The sequence below is a fragment of the Brettanomyces nanus genome, chromosome 1, assembly GCF_011074865.1.
Source record: "Brettanomyces nanus chromosome 1, complete sequence".
NCBI lineage: Eukaryota > Fungi > Ascomycota > Pichiomycetes > Pichiales > Pichiaceae > Brettanomyces > Brettanomyces nanus.
In genome coordinates this window covers 1,946,553-1,972,120 of record NC_052374.1, presented here as the reverse complement: position 1 = coordinate 1,972,120, position 25,568 = coordinate 1,946,553, and the positions used below count along the sequence as shown (strand labels likewise).

The window sequence follows — 25,568 nt, the reverse complement described above, 5'->3', positions numbered from 1 at the left end:
GGTAAGCCGTTGAGGATGATTCTACCGGCACCCACACCAGCCGGCCCCCTAGCCACCGGTTAGTTTTCTGTCCTGGACCCTGGAAAAAAAGGCTCTTCCGCCTGCCTAAGCGGCCGTTTTCTAAGGGGTGAGGGATCGATTAGTTGTGCCGGTTTTGTAAGCTCTCGTAATAACACTAACTTCGGGTTGCCTTTGCACTTCTAAGTATTAGGCAGTATAGATATAGATAGTAGCGACAGTCTTGGCTGCCTTGGCTGCCTATTGTGTATACTCCATTTGACCATCTTTGGTAACTGCTACAGGAAATTGCATAATGTGTTAGTAAATGTCTATAATTGGTCGCGGATAGGCAAGTCTGGGCGCTTGGCGTGCAGTAATATACTCCTTTGGGAAATCTGGGTTTAAAAAACACTTGAGGCAGATTTTTTTATTCTTTGTTCATTCATATCATTTTGGACATCTTTGTGGTTGTTGTTCTGTTACTGTAATGCATAAAGTGTAATTGCGGTTCGAAAGTCTCAAGTGGCTTTATTGTGCGTGTTGTGAAGGTTCGGCTAAGGATTGCGATGCGTTAGCTGTAGGGACCGAACTCATTGAGGCTTACAATCCGTTTAGCTGCATAGATTCTATAACTTGTCCTTGTGATACCTATAGATCATGGATTCAAGGTGTAAGGATGCACAAATATTAGGATCGAATTGTCATGGGCTATTGAAATACTCCAATTATCTACCATTACTTCTCATTTGCGCCTGTATTTAATGTCAACGAGGGATGAATCAATGCCTCCAATACAAGCTCTAAAGTGGGTGCTTCGTAAAGAAGTCAAATCTAGACTCTCAAAGATTTCTCAAGCTTCACTGAAAAATCAGAGTTTGCTAGTTGCAGACACTGTGAGTCAGCTTCCAGAATTTCGTTGTGCTCGCAATGTGGCCGTATACATGAATTTGCCTCAATCAGAGCTCCCTACAACATATTTAATCAAAAAGTGCTTCGATCACGGCAAGAATGTGTATTTACCAAGAGTGACGCCATTATCAAAATTTGGGGAGTCCCGAAGATTTGCTAAGCAAAATTCAATCCTCCACTTCTTACAGATAGCCAATGAACACGAAACAGAGACTCTATTTCCTAGAGGTAAACATCAGATACGAGAACCTGAATTCAAAGAAACATCATCGGGCCAAGTAATCAACGATCTTTTCTATCAAGGAGAAAAGTTGGACATCTTATTTGTTCCAGGCTTGGCATTTAGTAAGGATTGTGAACGACTAGGACATGGAGCGGGATTTTACGATGACTTCATTAAAAGATATAAGGAAAAATATAAAGAAAAGCCCTTGTTGGTCGGAATCGGTTTACAGGAGCAGCTTGAGGAGAAGATGCATCTTGAGGATCATGATGAGTTATTGGACTATGTAGTGGTAGGCAACCAAGTGTACAACAAAGATGCCAATGCGAGCTAAATAAATTACCATAGCCATCTCTTGGAATTCTTACTCAATTCAACTTGAGGGATAGACATTGTAGAAGGAGGTAAAGCACTTTGCCTAACTATGGTCTCGGCCTCAACCAACTTCCTCTCATTTTCCGCATTCAGAAGTGTACCAGTGACCTTGTAACGCGTGTTGCCAAGATCGTGGCACTCTGTTTCGAAAAGTACAAAAGTATCAACAAAGGTTGGAGACTTGTAATTCAGTACAGACTTCTCAGTGTGAAGCCTATTCATATCAAGAACGTTCAGTTGAGCTCCACAACTCTTCTTGAATATCTCATCAACCAGTAAACCAAGAATTCCGCCATGAACTATCAATGGATACCCAGAAAGTCTTCTACCGAGATGAACGATGACATAAGATTTGTGATTTTCAGGGTCATAAAAGATCAAAGGAGAGATACCCATTCCACCGGGTGCGGTAAGAGATTGTCTTATAGCACTGGCCGATTGATCGGTGTCTTCTAGGGGCAATTTTGAGATGGTATTGAATGATTCCCAGGATCGAGTCTGGATCAAGTTCGGATTCTTGGATAGCTTTCGGACAGTTTTAAGATTCTGTAGCTTAGACTCCAATTTGTCCCGATAGACCTGCTTCTCCTGATCGGTTATAGGAAGTGGGTACATCCATTTTTGGACGAGTTCGTAGGTGGAATAGTTGTATGAGACCAGGGCACCCACTAGGAAAAAGAAAAAGTAACGTTTTATATGGCTTGGTCGATGCTGACGTCTTTCCTTTTGACCCTCGTAGTAGCTAGGAGGAGGAGGATATTTGACAGAATTGATCAATCTGCGAGCCACGACTGGTTGAAATGAGCCAACAAGGCGGGACATTGGCAAACGCATTGTAATAGATGAAGAGAATAGTACAGTGAGCAAGCCGATAAACTTCCGAACAACTTCTGGGGTCCTTAAGGTTGCCTGGTAGCGCGCGCGATCTCTGCCCCAGCGAAAACCATGGATATTGATGAAACACCTTCCGGCCTTTAATGACCGCTAAAGCTCCACATTCAAGCAATGGACCCATAAGTAGCCGAAGTATGGCAATGTAAATGGACTATCCATCGAGCATTTACGACTCTCCGTAATTGGTATGTTATGCGTTCAGACTTTCTCCAGCTTGCTTCCTCTTTCCTCCTCCTATCCCCCCCCCCACCTATATTGCGCAGGACACTACCTCCGATTCAGAAAATTTTTCCCTTGTTGCCCTAGATAGTCAGATCTAGAGGCTACTTGCTTACTTCTAAGTACACATAAAGATGTCATTTTTCGGACTGGGCGGCGGCAATAGCAACACTCCTCAGTTGAGCTCTGAGCAGAAGATCACGGCTGCAGAAAATGAGTTGGATATGGTAACCACCATGTTCAACTCTCTCTTAGACTCTTGCTATAGAAAATGCTTCGATAAAAACTATGACAACGGAGATTTGACCAAAAATGAATCCTTGTGTATAGATAGATGTGTTGTCAAGTACTTCGCTGCCAATGTCAAGGTGGGAGAGAGTATGCAGGAGCTGGGAAAAAGTGGTAGTCTAGGTAGACCCACTCAATAAATAAATAACTATTTGTATATACAATTAAACTAGGTGAAACTATTTTCTCTCGAGTGCCTTGACTACACGGAGTCTCCATCCTTCCACGCTATTCAACTTGGGTCTAACATCTAGATAGAAAGTAGGCTCGGCTCCTTTCTCCTGTGTCTTAGAGTAGAAATCAATCACATAATCCACATTTTTTCCGCAACGGTCAATAGTCCAGTCATGTCTATCGAATGGCAATTCGTGTCCAAACACATAATGCCGAAATAATGCTCTTGGTGTCAACTTATGTGAGTTTCCCTTAAATGATGTAAGCTTGATACCACCACATTCGAGGCCTCCTTGTCCTTCCTCCCATTGCTGTATGTAGTCCCAAGCTACTTCATTCACCAAATTGTGCAATGGAACTACCGTCTTCATATCCTCCGACTCCGGCTCCCACTGCTTTCTTTTCATGGCCTTGTAAAACTGCTTCTGAGACGGATATATCCAATTACTGTCCTCTCCAGTTCTTGGGATTGAAGAAATCTGCCTTTGATCAGAAAGTTCTCCTTTTGAAACGTCCAGTTCATCCACTGCCTCCAACTCGTTCATGTTTTCTGATGAACAACTCTCCACTGCTTCGTAATTCGCCGTAACTGTTGAAAGCCTCTTATCTTTATCACTCACTGGACAAACCTCATCCGTCCTTGATATAAAGTCTGTAGAATTATCATCAACTCTTGGATTCGCCCAGAAGAGGCTCATCCAAGAAAACGATGTCCCAGTCTTGTCTCCCTCGGGCATTGTCGGATTGATACCATCATGAATTTGTATGTGCTTCAATAGCTCTGGTGATAGTGCTTTATTGGCCTTTGCTGCTCGTGCCTTTTCAAGCCATATCTCTCGAGTCTTCTCATCTATTGGGCACTTTCCCTCTGATGACGACATTGAAAATGGAATACCAACAAGAGTAAGAAAGAAGAGACCCAACTTCGGGTTTTGACCTTTAGTAATCGATTGAGTCGGCTCACGCTCCTATTTTTCCTAACTTCCTAATCAGGAAATTAAAGTGTCCATTACTTTTTTTGTAGGGATTTAAAGATGGTATTTGTACTTAATTATAGAAAAAAACTCCAGAAACCACGCTTTGCAAGAGCTGAAGCGGTAGTGTTTGATGAAGAGGTGATACTGGCAGCACCAGCGTTGTAGGTATAAGTAGTTGCGTTACTGCCTGTAACGGTTGTCGTCAAATAGACATTGTCGGTAATAGTTGTGGTGAGATCAGAAGAAACCTCCTTGCCATCACTGTTAATACTATACCAAGTGGTATAAGTGCTTGTGAGAGTCTGGCCAAATTCCGTGGTAAAGAATGTTGAGGCGGTAACGTTACTGACGGAACCATTGTCGGCAGTTATTGGGATCACTGCCGTCACTGGAATGGTAATCGTAGAAGTCTGCGTAGAATAAGAGGTCAGGGCCACTGGAACAAGGCCCTTGTCCTCAGAAGAAACGGTGACTGTGACAGTGGTAGGAACACAACTGGAATATTGATCAGCGGAAGATAAGGATGCGGCAGAAGATAAGGATGCGGCAGAAGAAGCAGCAGAGAGGGATGATGCAAGTGAAGCAATATCATCGGCATCTTTGCCGTCGACAGCAGAGGTTGCATCGGCATCAGAATTTGCGTCGGCAGCAGAGATTGCAACAGTAGAAGAGGCAAGATCAGCAGAAGCAGAAGAAACAACACCCGTAGACAACATTGTAGTTGTACCAATGGCAGAAGTACTACCATCCGATAAAGTAACGAAAATGGTAGAAGTCAATGTAGAAGTAGTTGTCAAAGAAGCAGCATCTATCGACTCCGAAGAGTTATCAAATCTTTTAGCCAATAACTGAAATCCATCCACGGGTAATGCTAGAGCCTGCGAGCCAGTTGCGACCAGGAAAATTGAAAAGACAAAAGAAAGAATCATCAAGTAAAGGGTGACTAAAGTTGGTGATGGTCTAAGATAGAAGCGAACGAAAGAATGAGTGAATAAGAAGAAAGAGAAAGAGAAAGAGAAAGAGTGACTAAAGAATGACTGTAGAAGTTTTCAACCAAGAACTGGGGTACAAAGTTGAGGCGCATCGCAAGACATTTCAGCAGACATATAAATGTTCAGCAACGACTCCTTACTGTAAACGTTCCTGTTATGTTAGCGGCCGCATGTTGGAATTTCCCTATTCAATCCGTCTCCTTTGAATCAAAATGAAGATAAAAAAACGCGCTTGAGATCGAAATGAAAAATTAAGCCCCAAAGGGGAAATAAGGCTTTTAAAAATTAAGGTCCTCGAGATTCCAAATTTCCGCGCTGTCTGTCGTGTTCCTCACCGTGTTCGGACGCATTCAGACGTGTCGCGCGCGTTCTTTAGGTCCCGTGTTCTCTGCTAATCACTCCTATAACTGAAGTATAACTCCTTAGTCAAAGCTATTAGATGGTATACTGTAACTGTAACTCAGAATGTACTTTTAAGTAATCCCACTCTGGCTATTTAATTACATCTTTCCCCTTTAGGACTAACTCCAATGTAGACGATGCCATCCCTGATCTATTTGATTTCTGAAGGGGCAGGTGGTGACGTACATTTGAAGGTGATGCACCTCAAAAACAATTCAAGCATTGCTGATCCACGGACAATATTTCATTCCTTTATGATACACGCCCCGATATGCTCTCTCCCATTGTTCTCATTATTTTTTATAAAGATCCGGATCGATTTTAGTACCGAGATGCTCTCCACGTAATAATTTCATCTCTTTCAACTCTTTTGGAAAATAGTCCTGTTTCACCGTACCATCCTTGAAATCGGGATTATATTTGTAGTTCTCACTGTAGCCTAAATCTGCCATTAATTTTGTAGGTGCATTTCTCAAGTGCAACGGTATTGATGCAGAAGCCACATCCGGTTCGTTGTCCAATTTAGTGTTCATCTCGTTCCATGCTCTATAGATTTCTACTGATTTCCGAGCTTTGGCAAGTTTCACTGCGCATTGAACTAGTGCTAATTCGGCCTCGGGCAGTCCAATAAGTTGCACGGCTCGATATGCAGCCACGGCAAATGGAAGGCAGCTATCGTCCACCACGCCAACATCTTCGCTGGCGATGCGAATCATACGTCGGGCTATGTACAAGGGGTCTTCTCCTCCTTTCAGCATTCTTGCAAGATAGTATATTGCAGCATCCGGGCATGAACCTCTGACAGATTTGTGGAATGCAGAGATTGTGTCATAATGCGCGTCTCCAACTCTATCGTAGACGATCTGTGTCCTTTTGAAGACTTTACGCAAATCATCCGCTGTGATGTCAATGATATGCTTGTTTTTTATGGGTGTTGATTTGCTGGATGGTATAGATTGAGTTACCGTGTCGCTTTCTACCGTTTCTTTCTCTTCCGTATCCGTTGTCAGGAAATGAGAGTCGGCAAGCTCTAGAAGGTTAAGGGCACCTCTGGAGTCTCCATCTGATATGTTACAGAGATAATCGATGGCATCTGGAGCAAGTTTCATCACATTTTTATTGTAAACTAGCTTTCGAGTCTTGTTAATCACTACAAGTGCACGGCAAATAATCTCCTTCAACTCTGAAGACGAAAGTTTCTTCAAAACAAACACCCTACATCGAGAAAGCAATGCACTATTCAATTGAAAGCTGGGGTTCTCTGTAGTAGCACCAATTAAAGTAACGGTGCCTCTCTCCACGTGCGGTAGAAATATATCCTGTTGAGTCTTGTTGAACCGATGGATCTCATCCACAAAAACAATGGTTTTTCGACCAGTAAGTTTCAACTCATGTTTAGCTTCTTGAAACACCTTTTTACAATCAGCGATTCCGTTGGCAGTAGCTGACAGCTCAACAAACCGTGCTTTCGTACGATGAGAAATGATCCGTGCCAATGTAGTCTTTCCCGTACCAGGATAGCCCCAAAGAATCATAGAGGGTATTCTATCGCTCTCTATAAAACCTCTCAAAATACCATCGGAACCAACAAGATGCTCCTGACCGATATAATTTTCTAGAGTTGTGGGTCGTAATCTTTCAGCCAATGGCAATCTGGATTGCGCCTTCAAAAGCCTGATTTGCTCTTGTTTTCTGGCTTGACCTGATGAGATCGGCAAAGACGGTGGTGGCTGAGGATCTAACTTGATCATCTTATCTTTGTGTCCTAAAGATGCCAACGATGAAGTGTCTTTAGGTTCCGCATCCAAAATCAAAATGGAGTCTTCCATTTTCAATCCATCTTTATATTTATAGCCGGAATTGAATGATTTCTTATGGTTTCCAGTTAATACGTCAGACAAACTGTTTATGTGTGAGGGCTGAGAGAGGGTCGCGTCTGATACCTTCTCGCAAGAATCAAGATGCTCATTGATAAGCCGCAAGGCTATATCCTTTGAGCAAATAGGGCATTTGACCATAGTATAAGTCGCAGGCAAATGAATGAAACGGAGATTAGATCAGTTAAAAATCCTAACCATTGAAAAGTCTATTTAGGCGTTTGAGAGACGCGTCGCGTGACCCTGAAAATTATCCATCTATTCTATACAGGCAGGAGGAATCTTCACAACTCATCCTTCACAGGAACATCATCTTTGAGATTTTTATTATACTCTTTAAAGGTCTTAGCTTTACCGAGAGTAATGGCGTTTATAATTTTTCCACGCTCGCTCATTGGTCCTTCTCCTGGAGTACCATAATTGGCGAGGAATCGAGATATTTCTAGCTTATTTCTCATATCGCCTTGAAAAATGCTCACTCCTTCCTCTTTCGATATGGCAATCAGTTTGGGAGCTTCAAAGTCGTCTCCAAGTTCTGAAATATGTGAGAGAAGAGCTTCCTTGATATCAGAGTTCTGTAGATTAACATAACCCAAGTCTAGAGAGCCGAGGAAATCAATCGAAAGACTCTTGAAAACCGGTGATAACGATGACTTCTCGGAAATCAATAGAGTCCGGTTGACCACCGCATTCTGCAAATCAAAAAACTTGTCCAGCTTCTTAGCAGTAATTCTTGTGACGTAATTCTTGACACGGCCCTTTAAGACATTCACCAAGGACATTGCATTTCTCTCCTCTTTATATACCTCGACACTATGTTTTCTCTGTTTCCGATTTGGAGTGAACTTAGGAGGTCTGAAAATCATCACTGTTGGAAATCCTTGAACTTTGTACTCGGCACACAAAGGCTTGTTCGATTCCTTGTTGCAGTCGACAGCACCGAACTGGACGAAGCCAGAAGCCATTTTGGATGCCTTCGTGTAATCTCTTTTAAATTTCATGCAATATTGACACCATGGAGCATAAAATTCCACCACAGATGTATGGTTGGTCTTCAGTACCACGTCATCAAAACTCTTAGGCGTTAACTCCGTAATGTACTTAGATTTCGCATAGAACGACTTCATATGGGCCCGAGCGAGGCAAATACCACATAGAGTGAGCAGTGCAAATAGTATATGAACTCTCAGCATCTTACAAGTAAATAGAGCAGTTACTGAAGAAAAAGCGTAAAAGGAATACTTCAAGTAGTCAATCTACAAAATGCTCTCCATATATATGTTCTGCCATTGTTCATCGTGTAAATACATAAAAAGCGGGTGAAATTTTTTTTACTAAGCATCAAGGTTGACAAGAGTGATTATCTATCTAATGGCTTCCTATTTGCTCTACCCCACTTGCACTTCATCATGATAACAAAATACTTTACAAATGTGGTGGTGAAATTCAATCCATTCGGTCCCGAGGCCAGAGCCGCAAGATCGGTGCTATCAGAAATACCTCCAAAGCTTCGAACTCAGTGTAAAGTGGATCTCGAGGTTCTTACCAAAAATTCAACTAATAATCCACTTGTTGAGGTGACGTTTAAGGACAAAACAATTATGAAGGGTAACCCTGCACAGATGACAATGGAAGATTTCGCACATATGTTTGACAGACATTCTAGACAATTACAATTTAAGGATGATGTTAGCGAATAGAGTTCGTCGCTGTGAGCTTTATGGTGAAGTAAGAATATTTATGTATATACGCAGAATTATGAATATCTAATTTTTCTGGGACTTGGTTGAATGATGAGTAATAAATATGGTCAAGACTGATTTCTCAGTAAACAATTGATCCAAAAAAACCTTTCAAACAACTACCTTTCATCATCAGCTCACCACACCACCCCATCAGAGCCAAAAGGTCACCATGAAAATCCTCATATCCGCAACAAAATATTCTGACATACGAGATATAATTTCTCCGAGGAGAGTTGGAATTTTGAGATTTAGAATTTCCCCGGATTTTCGTACCATAGAAAACGTTACCTACACATGCAGTGTCAGCCCATTTTACTCTAATAAGATGATCCTTATCAGCAAAACTGTTCTACGATATCGAACGTGTTACCTGAGCTTTTCCCAGAATCGACGATTTATCTCCAAAGATGCCAGTTATGTCACAACACCCATTTTTTATGTGAACGCTAGACCTCACTTGGGCCACTTCTACTCGATGACTCTCTGCGACGTGCAGACCCGATGGAATAAATTTAATAAAAGAGAAACATTCTTTACAACGGGTACAGATGAACATGGATTAAAAGTTCAGGCTGCTGCTGACAAAGCGGGTATTGATCCCAAGACTTTCTGCGACGGACTTTCTGACAAGTTTAAAGAGCTCGCTGAAATTGGTGAGATCCAGTACGATAGATTTATTCGAACCACAGATCGTGATCATATAGTTGCTGTTAACCATTTTTGGAAAACTGTATATGATAAAGGATTCATATATAAGGGCCAACATAGTGGATGGTATTCCGTGTCCGATGAGGCATTCTATACTGAGACGGACATCGAAGAGGCTGCTGACGAACAGACAGGCACCAAGAAGATGATCTCTAAAGAGACAGGTTCGGAGGTGAACTTTGAGAATGAGGAAAATTACTTCTTCAAGATGGGTCAGTTTCGAGAGCCACTCATTCAGTTCTACAAGTCCCATCCTCAATTCGTTCAACCTGCCAAACACTTTGACACCGTATATCACGAGCTCATTAGTGGGGAACTACACGATTTAAGCATCTCGAGACCTTCATCGAGACTCAAATGGGGTATTCCTGTTCCAAATGATGACTCACAACGAATTTACGTCTGGTTTGACGCATTGATCAACTATCTTACCTCTTTGAAATATCCGGAATATGGCGCAGACCTTACCCCTGCTACTCATTTGATCGGTAAAGATATTACAAGATTTCATTGCATTCATTGGCCTATATTCTTGATGGCAGCAGACTTACCAATGCCGAAAAGAGTTGTAGTTCATGGTCACTGGCTCATGGGAGGACGCAAAATGAGTAAGAGTAGGGGCAACGTCGCTGATCCAATGAAAATATCCCACTACTACGGCGCCGATGCACTCAGATTATTCATGATGAGAAATTCCGTCCTTACCACTGACGGTGACTATTCTGAAGAGAAACTAAATAACACTAGAAACGAGTTTATCGATAAATTTTGCAATATGGTTACTCGAGGCCTCTCGAAGAACTTTGACATTGAAAGTGCATTAGCCAATATTAAGCGGAACTCTTTGTCTAGTCTGATTTCGAAAATCGATGATACGGAGTTGAAGAAGGATTTGCTCTCGCTTTATCAGAAAGTCGATCAGTTGGCTAAACTCATGGACGAAGATATCGTTAATTTTAACATGCCTAGACCTATAGATAGAGTATGGGAATGCGTCAGAAGCGTGAATGCGTTATTTGATACCTACAAACCTTGGACTATGAAGCCACAGGAGAAGAACACAGAAAATGAAAATACTGCCTTAGATTTGAGCAGGCAGTTAGTTGTATTCAGTGCCTTGGATACCATGCGGTGTAGCTTTATATTGCTACAAGCCTTCATTCCAAAGTATTCAACTCTTCTACTAGATAGATTACACGTTGCTCAAGATAGACGAGGAATAGAATATTCCAAGATTGGAGCCGATTTGACGTACGGAAAGAATGCAGTACACAAGAAGAAGGATAAAGTTCCGCTTACAAAGTTGAAGATGAAATTGGATTAGGAGACTGACATTATCGTGTATATAGGATTATAAATGAAGCCCCCTAACTGAATCGATAGGACGTACATTGTAAAGAGTCTGTGTTGAGAAAGACACATTGACCTGTCTCACTAAAATCGGGCACTGACACTATGCGAACTGTACAGTCAGCTCCATTCTTTGTATTAAGCGTCAGAATGGTGGATTCAAATTTGGGCTGGTTTCCCACAACGTAAACATGAGGAGTCTCAGTGAGAGTGAAAGGATCAATACCCCTGAAAGGATAACAGCAAAGAGTATCAGGAGCAGTAGGAGCGATATTCTGCCAGAGCATACTGGCTTCTAACAATTTCAACCTTGAGTCATGTAGCACCTCTTTTCTAATCGGACTATCCAAACCATCCCCAATCTCGACTTCAATATTAGGTATCAAGTACTTGAACATATCATTAACATTCTCCCCGGAAGTGACCAATATACGATTTCCATTGATTTGCAACCATGACGGATTGCTGAGCCTTTCAAAATTCTTATGGCAAGAGGATAGTTCGAAGAATGACGGATGAAGAGGTAATTTAGGAAATCCCACCTCTGCCGGATCTGTCTCACCGGGCAAGATATAGACAGGAATAGATACAAGCAAGCAGGAGATCCATTTGTCCAATATCTTCAGCGAATCCGCATCGTAATTAGACTTATGTACCTCACTATACTTGTCCTTACCCTTCAAGGCATTTCTTGGATCTTCGGTAATCTCGATGGAACTTCCCAAAATGATTAAGTTGGTGGTCTTCTTCAACAAATCTACCACGTTGTCCGAATTACAGAGTTCTCCCATAATAAACTCTTTGAGAATCTCAATTGGAGCCATATCACTTGACGGATTGACGCGAAGACCGGAGATAAAAAGTATACTCTCGTCGGCATGATTTCCATCAATAGTTCGGGGAACCTGAGGGGCAGCCTCTGGATACACTATATCAACTATCGTAAAGATGCCTGCCTCCACAATCATACCAAGTACTCCAACAACTGCACCGGTAACAAGAATCACCTTCTCCAATAACTCTCCGTCCAGCAAAAGACGACCTGAATCGTCCTCAAGCATTACTTGATCAGTCTCAGGATCCGAGTATGAGTGAATTCGAACCCGATCTAACTTTGAATACTGCGATTCATCTTCGAACACCGGAGCCTCAAATATGTTGCCACTGACCTCCTTCAAAATGTTCGGCTTATATTTCATCTCGACGAAAACTGTTCCAATGACATAAGACGGCGTCAGTGATTTCACATCCAACAACTTATTGACATATTTGGCCTTGATACCATTAATAGTCTCGCTTTTCCATTTGTCACTGGCCATCTTCATGACTCGCGACTTCAACATTCGGGCTCTTGAGGAGTAGATGTCATTATACTGATCAGCATAGACACGTCTGTTCGCGGACAGTGAGTATGCATCCCTCTTATCAAACTCACTTGGTATTGAAGAAACTTTTCTCATGATATAATCCGAGGTCATGATCTACCTAAATGCAAAAGAATAGCCTAATTATAAGTAAGGATAACGCGTAAAGGAAGAATGACCCAAGTTCGCGTTCCCCGAAATGCTGCCATTCCCAGGTACAGCTGAAAAAGACCGCGCGGAAAGCCACCCAAAATGGGACTTAAATGGACGGATTGATTCTGGTAAGGAGGATTATTATGAGGATATAGAATTAAATATCATCGTTGTCATCAGACTCTTGTCTGTTCACTCTTTTCAAACTATTAAAATTCCACTTCACTAAAACAGTCAATAAGGACATCCAAATTAACAAAATTATGCAAAATATGTCAAAAGCAATCAATGATCTCCTACCTGGAATCATACTGTACCAGGTAAACATCCTGTATATTTTGAAAGCCAAATAAGACATTGCGCCCATGTAGGCGAGCAAAACAGCATAGAGGCCCCATGAATATTTTCTAGCAGCACAGTAATCGGCAAGTATTAATACCAAGTAACTCAAACCGAGAATTACTATGGTTATGACAAATTCAGGATCGGTCTTATCGAGAACAATAACGGCAAATTGCAAAGTAAATGCAGGGAAAAAGAAAGCGGCTATAATCAAAGCGTTTCTATGCAAATTGAAAATGATATCGGCCCGAATTAGTTTTGGATTATTGCTGACTTTTTCACCGGTTGCCTTAAGAAATTGGATTCTCATTTTCCAGACGTTTACAGCCTGAACCAAACAGACAATACAACTCAAAACAATCACTATAATGGAAAATGCCTTACAAAACCTTTCCCAGGAACTGTATAACAATCCAAAAAAAAGGGTATTTTTCAATTCATAAAATTGAATGCCAGAATAAACCGCCATGGCACATAAGAAAATTAAGTATGAAATCAAGTGGTAGATATTCTTTGTGTAAAGGATAATAACAGTGAAGATGACCTGGTAAATCTCGGCATAGATATAAAGTGCCAAATAGGTTGCCACGGCATTTTTCTTCTCTTTTTTCCATTCAACACTTGAAGTTTGAAGTTTATTAACAGCCATTGAGTCTATATTTTTAGTGAAGAGACCGAAGAGGAAACATTCAAAGAAAAGCACAGCAACAGAGAAACAGATGGAAACAATTAACAACAATCGACCCCAGAGTTTGTCATCTGTCCAGATTCTTGCTTTAAGTCGTTTTCCAAAGGACTTCGTTTCCTCTTTGGGCCGAGGAGTTTCCAAATACGGCAGAAATTCTTTTGGCTCCTCGAATTCGAGGTCGGAAAGACTCGTACTGAGATCATCGGGGTAGTTCATAGAAAAGTATCTCTTAATTCAAGTGACTAGTCAATTGAAGTCAATTGGAGTGTTTCAAGAAGATCTATTTTTTTTCATTCTCCTTATATATCTTCCTCCTTGGCTGAGCTGATCATGTAGTTGCTGACCCCCCAACTCGTAAACTGCGCCGCGTCACTGATCATCGTGGTGCAAGGATGCACTTATTGATCGAGTAAATGAACGGGAGCCCTCATCTCTCTGAAGACCGCCCCCTCGCGAGACGCTTTGTTGTCAATTACCATTAGGAAAACACTGGAACAGAAGAATATAACGATACTGTGATTCCTTTACAATTACACTATGGAAAGATTAGATTTCTCGTCTTTTGCTAAGGAGATTAAAAAAGCATACGATGGCGTTGTTTTGGGTGACAACAACTACGCTATTTTCACCACCCTAAAGGACTCTTCCCTTAAGCCTACAGCGGAGGCAGATGGCGATATTAACGATTTTGTGGCCGAATTTGAGGAAGGCTCCGTTCAATTTGGTGTTTTGAAAGTCAGTCCTTTGGGATCTGACGTCAATAAGATTGTCCTTCTTGGCTGGTGTCCAGATTCTGCTCCTCTAAAGTCACGTGTGTCCTATGCCACCAACTTCGCCGAGGTTGGTAAGATTCTCAATTATCATGTGGATATTACTGCACGTGATTTCGACGATTTGGATGTTGATGATATTTTGAATACTGTTAGTAAAGCTTCGGGTGCCCGTTACTCTATTCAGAGTCTTGGCAAATCTAAGACATCTAATTATAAGTCCTCACCAAAGAAACCAAATACATCTGCTGTCAAGCCAGTATCAAAACCGGCACCAAAACTTGCACCAAAGCTGGCACAGGCAGCTGCTGCTTCTGACGAATGGGGTGGAGAAAAGGAGTTAGAGGTTAGGGATTTCCGCGAGAAGCCATTGACCGAGGTTCCTTCTTCTTACAAGCCTGTTAAAGTCGACATGGATGCATTGAGAAGCGGTAAGAAGAAGCCAGCGCCAACACCAGCACCGAAGCCAGTGAAGGCTGCTTTTAAGCCTGCAAAAATTGCACCCAATCGTGCTGCTAAGCCAAAGAATGTCCCAACACCCGCTCCAAAACCCAAATCAGCTGTCAGCTCAGCAGATAAGTTAGGAAGCATTACGATCAACCTTGAAGGAGGCTTATCATCGATGCCTACTTATAAAACCTCAAAAACAGTTCTTTCTAGATACAAACAGAAAGTTGTGGCCCCGGAATTTGGCACCAAGCCACCTACATTTGGAGCAGAACTTCACCAAGGAGAAAGACATCGCAACGGAGGTTTGAAAAATTTTGCCAATGAACGTGGTTTGACCCCGGCACAAATTTGGGCCGAGAAGAAGGGTAAGTTTAAGGAGATTCCGAAGAACGAGAAGCCTGTGAATGCTACCGAGGTCAAATCTATTCCAGCGGAGTCTTTTGGAGACGTGAAGTCGAAGTTTGAGCAATTGAGTGTTAAGGAAGAAACGAATAGTCAACCAACCAAGTCTGTTTTTGCCAGGTTTGGCGGTAACGCAGAGGAACCGGAGGAAACGAAGGAGCCAGAAGCTGAGCCAGAAGAGCCAGAGAAACCAGAGGAGCCAGAAGCTGAACTACAGGAACCAGAAATTGAACCGGAGGAACCAGAAGTTGAGCCAGAGGAGCCAGAGGAGCCAGAGGAGCCAGAGGAGCCAGAGGAGCCAGAGGAGCCAGAGGAGCCAGAGGAGCCAGAGGAGCCAGAGGAGCCAGAGGAGTCAGAGGAGCCAGAAAAGCCAGAAAAGCCAGAAGCTGTCTCTCCACACTCTGCCGGAATTCACAATGCACTCGCTGACTACGACTATGATAAAGACGAAGATAACGAGATTTCGTTCAAGGAAGGTGAAAAGATTACAGAAATCAAATTTATTGACGAGGATTGGTGGTACGGAACTAATTCTAATGGTGAGAGTGGGCTTTTCCCAGCATCCTATGTGAAACTTTCCGAGAAGGTTATTACACCGGCAGAGCCTGAGGAGCCAAAGCCCGAAGAACCTGAAGAGCCTGTTTTACCCCAGAGACCAGTTCAGCAAGAGAACAAACCCGAGGGTTTTTCAGCGGTGGCTGAATACGATTATGATGCAGCAGAATCCAACGAATTAAGCTTCGAAGAAGGTGACGTCATTACAAATATCGACAAGGTCGATGATGACTGGTGGCTGGGATCCCTAAATGGAGAAAGGAAACTCTTTCCTTCCAATTACGTTTCGATTAAAGACTGATGAAAGCGAAACTCTTGATATATTAGGTATTTATTTAGATAAATTTAAATCAACCACTGAAGTCTTTCCAGATCTGCCTCCGATTGTGTCTCCGCGGGATGCATACGTTTCCGCGGGTCGTTTAATTTGAGGTTTATTTTTCACCCGGACGGGGAACGAAGCATAATAAATACATTCTTGATTATCTTCAGCTTGTTCCTTCTTATTTTCCTTGCTGTCGGCGTTAGTTCACTCGCTATGAATACAGTATTTAGCTCTCCTGGTAAGGCCCTTTTGGCGGGAGGTTACCTCGTACTTGATCCTGATTATGAGGCCTTTGTTGTAGCTCTTTCGGCCAGAATGCACGCTGCTGTGACTTCTTTGAAGACGTTAGGTGAGGATGACATAACAAAAATCACAGTGAACTCTCCTCAGTTCAAACAAGGAGTTTGGGCTTATAGCCTTGATATTACTAGGCTTCCTGATTTGAACATTACCGAAGAGAATGGACGGAAAAACCCCTTTGTCAAATCCACCATTTTGACGGTACTTTCCTATTTGAAACCCTCCACCAACTATGAGATCTCCATCACAATCTTTTCTGATTCAGGTTACCATACCCAGGCCGATTCTATTCCTAAGGCTTCCACGAACGGTAAAAGAACTTTTCATTATCATAATATTCCCATTAATCAGGTTCCAAAGACCGGCCTAGGTTCAAGTGCCGGTCTAGTTACGTCTTTAACTGCGGCACTTTTGGTCTGTTACAAGGGACCCGATTTCTTTAAGAAAAGTGCGAGTGAAAATGCAAAGACTTTGAATTGTCTGCATAATCTTTCTCAGGTGGCTCACTCGATTGCTCAGGGGAAAGTCGGCTCTGGCTTTGACGTGGCATCCGCTGTTTATGGCTCTATTGTCTACAGAAGATTCCAACCGGACTTGATCAATAAGTTGCTGGATCTAGAAATGTCTCAATTCGCCAAGGGATTGCAGAAATTGATTGATAACACCGACTGGAAGATCGAGCACAAGCAATGCTGTATGGTTCCAGGCATTCATATTATAATGGGGGATGTTGCTGGAGGTTCAGAGACCCCCAAATTAGTATCCAAAGTGATGAAATGGAGAAAGGAGAATACACAGAGAGCTTTGGCAGTATGGACGGAACTTAACGATTCGAACATGAGACTCGTTAAGTCGTTGGAAGACTTACAGACTGCTTCTGAAACTGATAAAGTCGGCTATGCTAAACTTTTGGCTTACTTGAACACTCATTCCGCTTCAGAAATTGATGCTGAAGGTTCAGAAAAGCTCTTGGTAGATGTAGTTGAGTCTGTCAAAAATATCCGTAAGTGGCTGAAAGTTATGACGGTTGAATCGGGAGCAGAGATTGAGCCTGACGAACAAACCAAGCTATTGAATAGCTGCCTAGAACTGAATGGCTGTTTGGGCGGTGTTGTTCCTGGGGCAGGTGGTTACGATGCGATCTGCTTAATGGTTGCAGAGGATTCGATTGTTAAGATAATGCAGTCCACCAAGAACGACCCTAACTTTAAGCATGTCAAATGGCTACGCTTGGCTGAGCAGAAGCAAGGATTGATGAGGGAGGACCCAGAAGATTTTAAGAGTCTTATTTAAGGGATGAGAGAACAGTAGAGGATATATTACTTTGCTATCTGGCAGCTTATTTAGTCTGCCTTAATAATATAATTGGAAGATAGTAGAATACATCACGATGTCACCGATAACAATTAAATTGAAGAGCAGAAATGGATCTAAAATTGAATTAGCCTATGCGCAGTAGAGATAATATGTTTTACACTGATATTGGATATCCTATACTATCCAGTACTCCCTGCAACCTCCTTACAAATGCCGAAAACAATTCCCCTTCTTATCTATTTCCGGAAATATCCCCACCGTGGCTCAGATAAAGTTTCGATATCGATAGGACATAAATATTTCCTGACTTAAATGTGGAGATCATGCATATAGTGATTTTGCTTTGGCTTAGTGCGAGTCCTTTTTTTACCCTTCGCCTCCTTTAGTTTTGATAATGGAATTAAATCCAGTGGCCGTTGACATGGTGGTCCAAGACTCGGATACTCCAGTTACTGCTGTAAGTTCAGCTTGTAGCTCAGCTGACAATTTATCGGCGATAGACTATTCATGTGACGACTACTACGATTTTAGCAGGTATCTCCCACCCTAAAGATCTTTGATCAACCCGGAACAAGGCTATGATTATCAGAGCCATCAATACTTTGATACGCAGAAAAAACAGCCGGAGAATAGTTTGCTAACAAAATATAGATCGCTTCTCATTACACCACTTAGCAATACCAAGCAAAAGATCATTGACGCTGCATCGGACAATTTTTCCATCAAATCGTTCAGAAGTAGGAAGAGCATCAACAGAGTTTCCATTTTGGATTTACCGGACGAGGTCATCCTTCAGGTGTTTCAAAATCTTAGACAGGATGCCCATCAGATTACTTCTCTGGTGTGTCTTTTGTATGTGAGCAAAAAGTTCAATGAGCTGGCTAAGCGTATTTTGTATGAAGACCCCTACATTACAACAACCTTCCGCTTATCCCAGTTTGTGCAGACAATCAATATCAACAAACAGCTTGCCTTACTCGTCAGGAAGATTGACTTCTCTCGGATTCAAATTGGCATTGAGTTGAAAGAAGACGAATGGGATCAATTCGCTACCAATATTGTATTTGGCAGTTGTGGTGGTCAGTATGACGATTTACTTATGGCCAATGGTGAACGCCGAATTCTTGCTGGATGGAGGGACTTTAAATACAGATTCAATCCACTATATAGTGGGGTTGGCAATACTCTTCCATCGTCTACATCGTTTGTTCCTCCTCACGTAATCCCAGATGAATTTTCCAGGAATCCTATTTATTCCCCTTCAATGAACCACCATGGTTGCAATCCTAAATCCCTGTGGTCAACGACCTCCTTGCTTTCATCACAATCTTCTCGGCAGGGCTCTTCGTGTGACTCTGTTAACTCGCTTTTTTCTATGTATAACTATCAGGATTCTGAAGGATTTGGTACTATTGGTGGTGGCCACCGCCATTCTTTCCCTGCAAGACATAGCAGTATGATTACAAATACTACTGTTAACGAGGATACTGACGACGATTCGTTTGACGAAGAAGGCTACGAGGACGGCGAAAATGGGGTTGATGATGACTTCAAGCTCAATCCTTCCTCACACAAGACAGGACCGATAGAATATTTTTACCCGAACTCTTATGGGATTATCGCCCAGCCGGGGTTTTTTAATTCGATGAAAACAGTATGGAATGCAGCTATGATTCGGATTTCAGATTCCTGTCGTAGTGATACAAAACCTATCAATCATCATCATTATAGAAAGAGACGGCATTGGAATAAGGCTAAACAGTCTGGTATAAGACAGCGACTTTTCCAGAGTCGGAAAGACATATCAAGACCGTTTTCGACCCTACATCCTCAACAGAACGAGTTTTTCAAACAGTACTGTTTTGCAAGAGATATTCCAATCGGTTACATCTTACATATTATGGAAGAATGTGAGAATTTGACTGAAATCAATTTGAGTGGAATTTCTTGGAGTGTAGATTTCAAATTGGACGATTACGAATATTTTGATTGGGAAGTTTCCAGGGGTAAAGTTCGATGCTTGAGAGGTACCGTTCCTTCCAATCATGAGTATAGATCGATGCTTTTAGTGGTGGATCAAGCAGAAGTTAAAAGGAAAGAGCAACAACTAGCCAAATATAAGATGAACAAGCCAATATATTGGTCCGATACCGTTCGAGAGATTGATTTCCGGGATCCAGAATTGCATAGCTTGACGATCAATTCTATTTGGCCGTACATCATGAAACTTGAGCATCTACAAATATTGAGGCTACGCAGCTCTGTCTGGATTGATAAGCATACAGTCCGTGATATTTTGGTGCAAAGTAAGTCGAGAAAAATTCTGAAAATTATTGACTGCACCAATTCGGGATTGGCAAGGAATTCGGACTGGGCCACGTCTAGAACTGCCAAGGAGTGGAGACAGTTCTTTAGAAAGGACAATACATTTTAACGATCTTCTTAAAACTACCAGCGATCCTTCCCAAAGAAGAGACTTGCAGAAGTCACGTTTCTTTTTTCTATCTTTAGGTGTTCAATGGGATTGTTGTCGTTTCTTTTTGGCTTATTGATTATTTTGCTTTTCTTCGTGTCAATTAGAGAACCGAGGTATCTCCGTAAGCATTTTGGTCGGCAGTGATGCCGATGTTCTGTGCTTTGTGTCTGTATGTTTTTTAATATCTATTTAAGTACCTTGCTTGCAAATAACCAATATATTTTAATTCTCTAAACTTCTGCTAGCAATATCATATTATATTTCTATTGGTGCATAGAATTTTGAATCGGGAAACGTATAATCTGAGTTAAAGGCGTTAGATACTGACTGAGTTATCAAACTTTTCAGTAATGATTATCTTGTGTTTCGGTATTTTGATTTTGCTTTGTAAAGAAGTTAGACTTGAGTTAAAATAAAAGTAGTATAAGAAAAGTACGCAAATTATTATTCTGCCGTTCAGACCGTACGGCTAGTTGCATATTCGCTTTTTAAACTAATCCACTGAAGCACTGCAGCTTGGTATTCCCTATTATAATATCAATAATAAAGCTCTACGTAGAATGCAAATCTGCTCTTTAACGAGCTCCTCATACGAGTAATGAATTACTAAGAAACGGTCGGAAATGAAAAAGAATCAGAAATCTAACGTCCCATGTGGTGCTGTTAACCATTTCTATCTCACCCAAATTAGCATAAGCTACCATTTAAGTAGGAATTTTTTTTAATGATGTGCTGCATGCGCATTCCTTTCTTTCGTCTATGTGCATTTTCAGCAGACTTTTCTTATTAAACTGAACAAGAGATAGTGAAGCATACATTTTTTCCGTTTGACAGCCTTTACTTTTCTTTTATAGTTTCCCAACTGCATATATTTTCCAAGGTTTTTCTATCCATTCCATTGTGTCATATACTTTAGGTGGATATTGTAAAGATTTATTAGCTTACAAAGAGCATCGGCAACAACAAGAACAAGAAAAAAAGGAAGATCTTCTTTCGCCAATTGTCGCCAGTTTCAAATTGCCTACTTACACGTTTCTTTCAATTATCAACTGGGAAGGCACTAGACATTTGAACCACCTCTAATTTTTATTTTTATTTGGCTACTTGAATTTATTCAGTTTATTTTTCTAAGATTTTTTTTGGTGTTGATTATTTTCCTGTTAACCTTTTACATTCAAGATCGTCGCTGCTCCTCACAGAATATGATTACAATGCAATCCTTTCAACGCACTGCAGGCACTGAGCAGGAGGGTAATATGGGTAATCGACATGACGCGTCAAACATGCAGGATATCTCCAATGGACAGGGCATGACCCCTGGACTCTCTGAGCCTGCAGCCACGGCCCCATCTATTGGGGGCATTGGACCCGCGAGACCTGTTGCAACCATGGGACTTATTGGATCTGCTAGACCGGTTGGACCCATTGGTCCGGTAGGACCGGTTGGACTGACTGGGGCTGTTGGCCACCTCGGATCTATTGGACAAATTGGATCTATGGGACCTATTGGATCCATCGGACATATTGGATCTTTGGGGCATATTGGATCTATTGGACAAATCAGACCCGTCGGATCTGTATCTTCCATAGCGTCCATGGGCCGCACTGGATCTTCGTCAACTTCTGGCTTGGGTGTCACAGTTCCCTCGGGTTCTAACGGTCTTCACAGCCGAAGAACCACCATTCTTCCACCAATTTCTTCTCTTACGGGTGAAATCAAGTTCGACACGAACGGAAGCACTAACAGAATGCAACAAGATTATCCACCGAAAGAATTCAGCCCCAAGACTTTCTATCCGGAGGTTCCTGGGGGGCTTCAACAATCTCAACGAACTGCCACACGCTTTCCATCTACGTCATATTCTCCTATCAATTATGCATCCCCTTCACAAGGCTATGTGATACCTCAGAGTACCTTTCCCTTTCAAACAGGCCAGATGGCATATCATACTGGGTATATACAAGCTCCACAGCAACAGGACTCCTCGCAAGTCCCTCCACAAGGAGCTTCTGCCATACTTTCACAACAAAGAGCATCACCGTCACAACCACAATTACCTATGGGATATAACTGCGAACCGTATGGCTACAATTCTTCTACTCTAACTTCCGAACATGACCACACAAATGTTATTCCGACCTATCGCACCGCTTATTCTTATAGTACAGTTGCAAAAAGCAATAATGGGCAAAACAATGCTGCTCCTCTGAGCTATTCCGGCACTGCACGATTTGCTCCGGACAGAAGACCGTCCTATTTGGCTCAGTACCCGGCGTCTTCATCTTCTGGATCTATTTATCGAATGGACTTGCCAGATACTCGCAACAACATCGACAAACAAGATTCCCAGATAGACATGCGTCATGTAGAACGTCATTCGGCACCTTCGAAGCTTTCGAACGAAGCGTTCGGAGAGATCAGCATGCTAAACAGGGATATTCAAAGAGAAACACCGAAAAATGTTTCTAAAGGAGCTTGGCGAACGCCGTCGCTTTCTACAGAACTGCACACTCCTCAGAGAGAGTTCTCTGCTATTGCACATTCGACGAGCATACACGAGAAGTCAAATCATGAAAATGGGGATACATCTGATTCAGCTGACTCTTCGTTTTCCTCGTCGTCCTCTATATCCAAACAGATAGGAAAAGGAGGCAATAATAATGGCCATAACATTAGCAAGACACCAGATTCCAAGCTAGTGGTAGTCATGAATACACAGTCGCGCAAACCTCGCATCAGATTATCTCTGGAGCAGCAGAAACTCAACGAGCTGCTTGCCAGTCAATATTCTGATCGTAACAAGAGGCTGGGAGTGCTATCTAGCTTCAAGTTACGAATTGATGAAGGAGAAAAAGAAGATGAATTAAATGGCATGGAAGAGATGCAAGAAATAGAGCAATTGCAGAACTTCAAGGATTCAAGAGGGCTGCCGCATATTAATTTACATAAGGAACCACAGGAGTCCAAGCCCAAGTTGATTGAAAATAAGTTAGACCCTAAGAATATTATTTCAGAAATGGAATTGTCACCAGAGAAGGTAGTGCAACCAGATTTAGAGGATGATATCACTTCAAAAGCCTCCGAAGAACAACCAGAGAAGAAAATGGAATTGCCAAAACGATTGAACGATAATGATGCTACAGAGGATGAGGCATCGGAGCAAGAGAATGACAACACTTCAGAATTACCTCCAAGTCCTCCTAAAACAATAGGTTCAGTGGCTGCCACCGTTGAGAAGGAGAAGCAATTACAGGCCACCCAGAACATTGTCCAGATTATTCCGCGGACACCTGAGTTGACCTGTGAGCAAGCAAGCTTTATGCAGAAGACTAATACTAATGTTGTCAAGTCGCTTTCGTTGATCAAGAATTCGCAAGAATTGGTAGAACAACTCAAAAAGAGCTTTCCAACGTCCGCAACCTTACCCGCAATACCAGCTATACCCGAGGGCTTTATTCCTATGATGATGTCACCTCAAGGATTACTTATTCCCATGCAGTATGCTCCGGTGGTAACCGAAGACCACATCATCCCTACGGTGAAGCCTGTGTGGGAGGGTGATATGCTTGAGATTCTCCCTAACTCTGAGAATTCTGGATCCGATTCGAAAGTTGCAACAGTTTTTTCAGCAGATGAACCAGTTCCCTCGTTGAATATGCCTAGGAAGCGAGTCATGCCCCAAGCTCGTACCAAAAAGAGAGCGAAACTAAGCAATACGGACAAGCTTGCAGCTATAAGACTTTGTCTGATTTCAGAGGAGTGCTATGCGAGATGCCATGTTGGTGTAAAAATGCAAGTGGAAATAACACCAGTTGTTCTTAGTCACAAAGAGATGGTGGATTATTATACGTGGCTAGGCAGCGATTCCAGTCAGCAGTTGAAAAACTATGTTTCAAGGAAATCCTATTATATCACGAAATTTAACTCGTTGAATGAGGAGATCGAGAATGAAAAGAGAAACAAGAGTATGGTTGGATTGGAGAAGGATTTAATGGAGATTAGGGATTATGATATAGTTCGAGAAGAACTTTTTTGTGAGTATAGGAATGACAAAGCGTTCTCTCAGTATCTGGATGAACTACTGGCGACCTACAGCTCGATTTGCTTGGACTACACAACAAGACTTTTGAAATTTAAGAAATTTTTGCTGAGAAACAGGCATGCATTGACAGGAAACAAGGACCAGATGTTTTATGTAAATTCTTCCAAGTCAGAGAAGTTGTGGAGGAATTTTGTGAAGGAGGAGCGGAGAGTGAAAACCCAATTGCGGGAGAAGTTTGAGATTCGAGGCAGGGCAGAAACAGACGCCGAAGCCACCGATGGTGCGTCCGGACTTGCAAAGGATGTATACAATGCACAGGGAGCTAGAAGCCAGTACATGACGTTGCCTAATATGTCAGGATCAGGATCAGGATCAGGAGCAGGAAAACGCAACACTACGAATACATCGCTATCATCTCCAGAATCATCATCATCGGCATCAGTGGCGGTGTCACGAATATCCAGAAGAATGAGAGGCAGCGTGGCTATCACCGATAAGTTGCAGACAAAGTTCCCGATTTCTGACGAACTTGCGCCGATGTTAAGCGATGTTGACTTTTTTGATTTCACGGACTACAAATCCAAACTCTACGAGCAGTATATTCTGCGAAGCGGGTATTCAGAAGTAGCAGACCAATCGGATATCGTCGAATTGATCGAGTTTTTCCGTGTCAAGTCACTTTTATCAGATCTGTGTGAACTCATGAAGTATGATGGTAGGTCGAGCCGTCATAACTCGCCGGATGATAACTCTGTCTCACCACACAATGATCCTTACGCTAAATACTATCCAATCGACGAAGAAAACGGAGTTAGCTTGCCTATGAATCATTCGTCATCATCGTCCATATTGCAAAAAAATTTGAAGAAGAATGGACTTAATGTGATCAGCTCCCTGGATACGCGTGTGGCAGATGGTGATAGGGTGAAATATCTGACTCTGGATGAAAAGGAAATAAGAGCTAAGTTTACCAAGGCTTATACAAAGCCGATGGGTCTTAGCAATGAAGAAATAGTAGGGGATTTGAGAGTCTTAGCTGCTGGTTCAAAGTACAAAGTGTAATGTTATTTAAAATTGGGTGAACAGATTCAACTTTATAAAGATTATAGAGAATTAATGCAACGAGGTAAAATCCCTAACGGACCGATATCTCAAAATGATCCTTTTTCAGCCCTAAGAATACTGGTGTCAGGAAGTTTCAGGAATTCAACACCACCAAGACCTTGATGGCGCGGTCAAGAAGATAAAAA

General features: G+C 42.1%; 13 protein-coding genes across 13 annotated transcripts; 6 read left to right on the top strand and 7 right to left on the bottom strand.

Annotated features, from left to right (window-relative positions):
- Nucleotides 1–1,471: 1,471 nt before the first annotated feature.
- FOA43_000912 (uncharacterized protein) lies at nucleotides 1,472–2,341 on the bottom strand (the record flags this gene model as incomplete). Its single annotated transcript, XM_038921237.1, has 2 exons — nucleotides 1,472–2,175; nucleotides 2,338–2,341. 2 exons carry the CDS (start codon nucleotides 2,339–2,341, stop codon nucleotides 1,472–1,474), a joined length of 708 nt encoding a protein of 235 aa, XP_038777165.1.
- A 413-nt stretch (nucleotides 2,342–2,754) lies between these two features.
- On the top strand, nucleotides 2,755–3,048 carry TIM10 (protein transporter tim10; the record flags this gene model as incomplete). The annotated part of the gene is made up of 1 exon (XM_038921236.1): nucleotides 2,755–3,048. One exon carries the CDS (start codon nucleotides 2,755–2,757, stop codon nucleotides 3,046–3,048), a length of 294 nt encoding a protein of 97 aa, XP_038777164.1.
- A 39-nt stretch (nucleotides 3,049–3,087) lies between these two features.
- FOA43_000910 (uncharacterized protein) lies at nucleotides 3,088–3,963 on the bottom strand (the record flags this gene model as incomplete). Its single annotated transcript, XM_038921235.1, has 1 exon — nucleotides 3,088–3,963. The coding sequence occupies one exon, from the start codon at nucleotides 3,961–3,963 to the stop codon at nucleotides 3,088–3,090; it is 876 nt and encodes a 291-aa protein (XP_038777163.1).
- A 170-nt stretch (nucleotides 3,964–4,133) lies between these two features.
- FOA43_000909 (uncharacterized protein) lies at nucleotides 4,134–5,401 on the bottom strand (the record flags this gene model as incomplete). The annotated part of the gene is made up of 2 exons (XM_038921234.1): nucleotides 4,134–5,002; nucleotides 5,398–5,401. The coding sequence occupies 2 exons, from the start codon at nucleotides 5,399–5,401 to the stop codon at nucleotides 4,134–4,136; spliced, it is 873 nt and encodes a 290-aa protein (XP_038777162.1).
- Nucleotides 5,402–5,746: 345 nt separating this feature from the next.
- Nucleotides 5,747–7,471, bottom strand: FOA43_000908 (uncharacterized protein; the record flags this gene model as incomplete). Its single annotated transcript, XM_038921233.1, has 1 exon — nucleotides 5,747–7,471. The coding sequence occupies one exon, from the start codon at nucleotides 7,469–7,471 to the stop codon at nucleotides 5,747–5,749; it is 1,725 nt and encodes a 574-aa protein (XP_038777161.1).
- Nucleotides 7,472–7,614: 143 nt separating this feature from the next.
- FOA43_000907 (uncharacterized protein) lies at nucleotides 7,615–8,523 on the bottom strand (the record flags this gene model as incomplete). Its single annotated transcript, XM_038921232.1, has 1 exon — nucleotides 7,615–8,523. The coding sequence occupies one exon, from the start codon at nucleotides 8,521–8,523 to the stop codon at nucleotides 7,615–7,617; it is 909 nt and encodes a 302-aa protein (XP_038777160.1).
- A 216-nt stretch (nucleotides 8,524–8,739) lies between these two features.
- On the top strand, nucleotides 8,740–9,030 carry FOA43_000906 (uncharacterized protein; the record flags this gene model as incomplete). The annotated part of the gene is made up of 1 exon (XM_038921231.1): nucleotides 8,740–9,030. One exon carries the CDS (start codon nucleotides 8,740–8,742, stop codon nucleotides 9,028–9,030), a length of 291 nt encoding a protein of 96 aa, XP_038777159.1.
- A 93-nt stretch (nucleotides 9,031–9,123) lies between these two features.
- On the top strand, nucleotides 9,124–11,107 carry FOA43_000905 (uncharacterized protein; the record flags this gene model as incomplete). Its single annotated transcript, XM_038921230.1, has 2 exons — nucleotides 9,124–9,127; nucleotides 9,600–11,107. The coding sequence occupies 2 exons, from the start codon at nucleotides 9,124–9,126 to the stop codon at nucleotides 11,105–11,107; spliced, it is 1,512 nt and encodes a 503-aa protein (XP_038777158.1).
- Nucleotides 11,108–11,150: 43 nt separating this feature from the next.
- On the bottom strand, nucleotides 11,151–12,476 carry FOA43_000904 (uncharacterized protein; the record flags this gene model as incomplete). Its single annotated transcript, XM_038921229.1, has 1 exon — nucleotides 11,151–12,476. The coding sequence occupies one exon, from the start codon at nucleotides 12,474–12,476 to the stop codon at nucleotides 11,151–11,153; it is 1,326 nt and encodes a 441-aa protein (XP_038777157.1).
- Nucleotides 12,477–12,807: 331 nt separating this feature from the next.
- FOA43_000903 (uncharacterized protein) lies at nucleotides 12,808–13,641 on the bottom strand (the record flags this gene model as incomplete). The annotated part of the gene is made up of 2 exons (XM_038921228.1): nucleotides 12,808–13,590; nucleotides 13,636–13,641. The coding sequence occupies 2 exons, from the start codon at nucleotides 13,639–13,641 to the stop codon at nucleotides 12,808–12,810; spliced, it is 789 nt and encodes a 262-aa protein (XP_038777156.1).
- Nucleotides 13,642–14,217: 576 nt separating this feature from the next.
- On the top strand, nucleotides 14,218–16,158 carry FOA43_000902 (uncharacterized protein; the record flags this gene model as incomplete). The annotated part of the gene is made up of 1 exon (XM_038921227.1): nucleotides 14,218–16,158. The coding sequence occupies one exon, from the start codon at nucleotides 14,218–14,220 to the stop codon at nucleotides 16,156–16,158; it is 1,941 nt and encodes a 646-aa protein (XP_038777155.1).
- A 237-nt stretch (nucleotides 16,159–16,395) lies between these two features.
- Nucleotides 16,396–20,233, top strand: FOA43_000901 (uncharacterized protein; the record flags this gene model as incomplete). Its single annotated transcript, XM_038921226.1, has 3 exons — nucleotides 16,396–17,764; nucleotides 18,234–18,256; nucleotides 18,389–20,233. 3 exons carry the CDS (start codon nucleotides 16,396–16,398, stop codon nucleotides 20,231–20,233), a joined length of 3,237 nt encoding a protein of 1,078 aa, XP_038777154.1.
- Nucleotides 20,234–21,544: 1,311 nt separating this feature from the next.
- FOA43_000900 (uncharacterized protein) lies at nucleotides 21,545–25,380 on the top strand (the record flags this gene model as incomplete). Its single annotated transcript, XM_038921225.1, has 2 exons — nucleotides 21,545–21,551; nucleotides 21,614–25,380. The coding sequence occupies 2 exons, from the start codon at nucleotides 21,545–21,547 to the stop codon at nucleotides 25,378–25,380; spliced, it is 3,774 nt and encodes a 1,257-aa protein (XP_038777153.1).
- Between the last annotated feature and the right edge of the window lie 188 nt (nucleotides 25,381–25,568).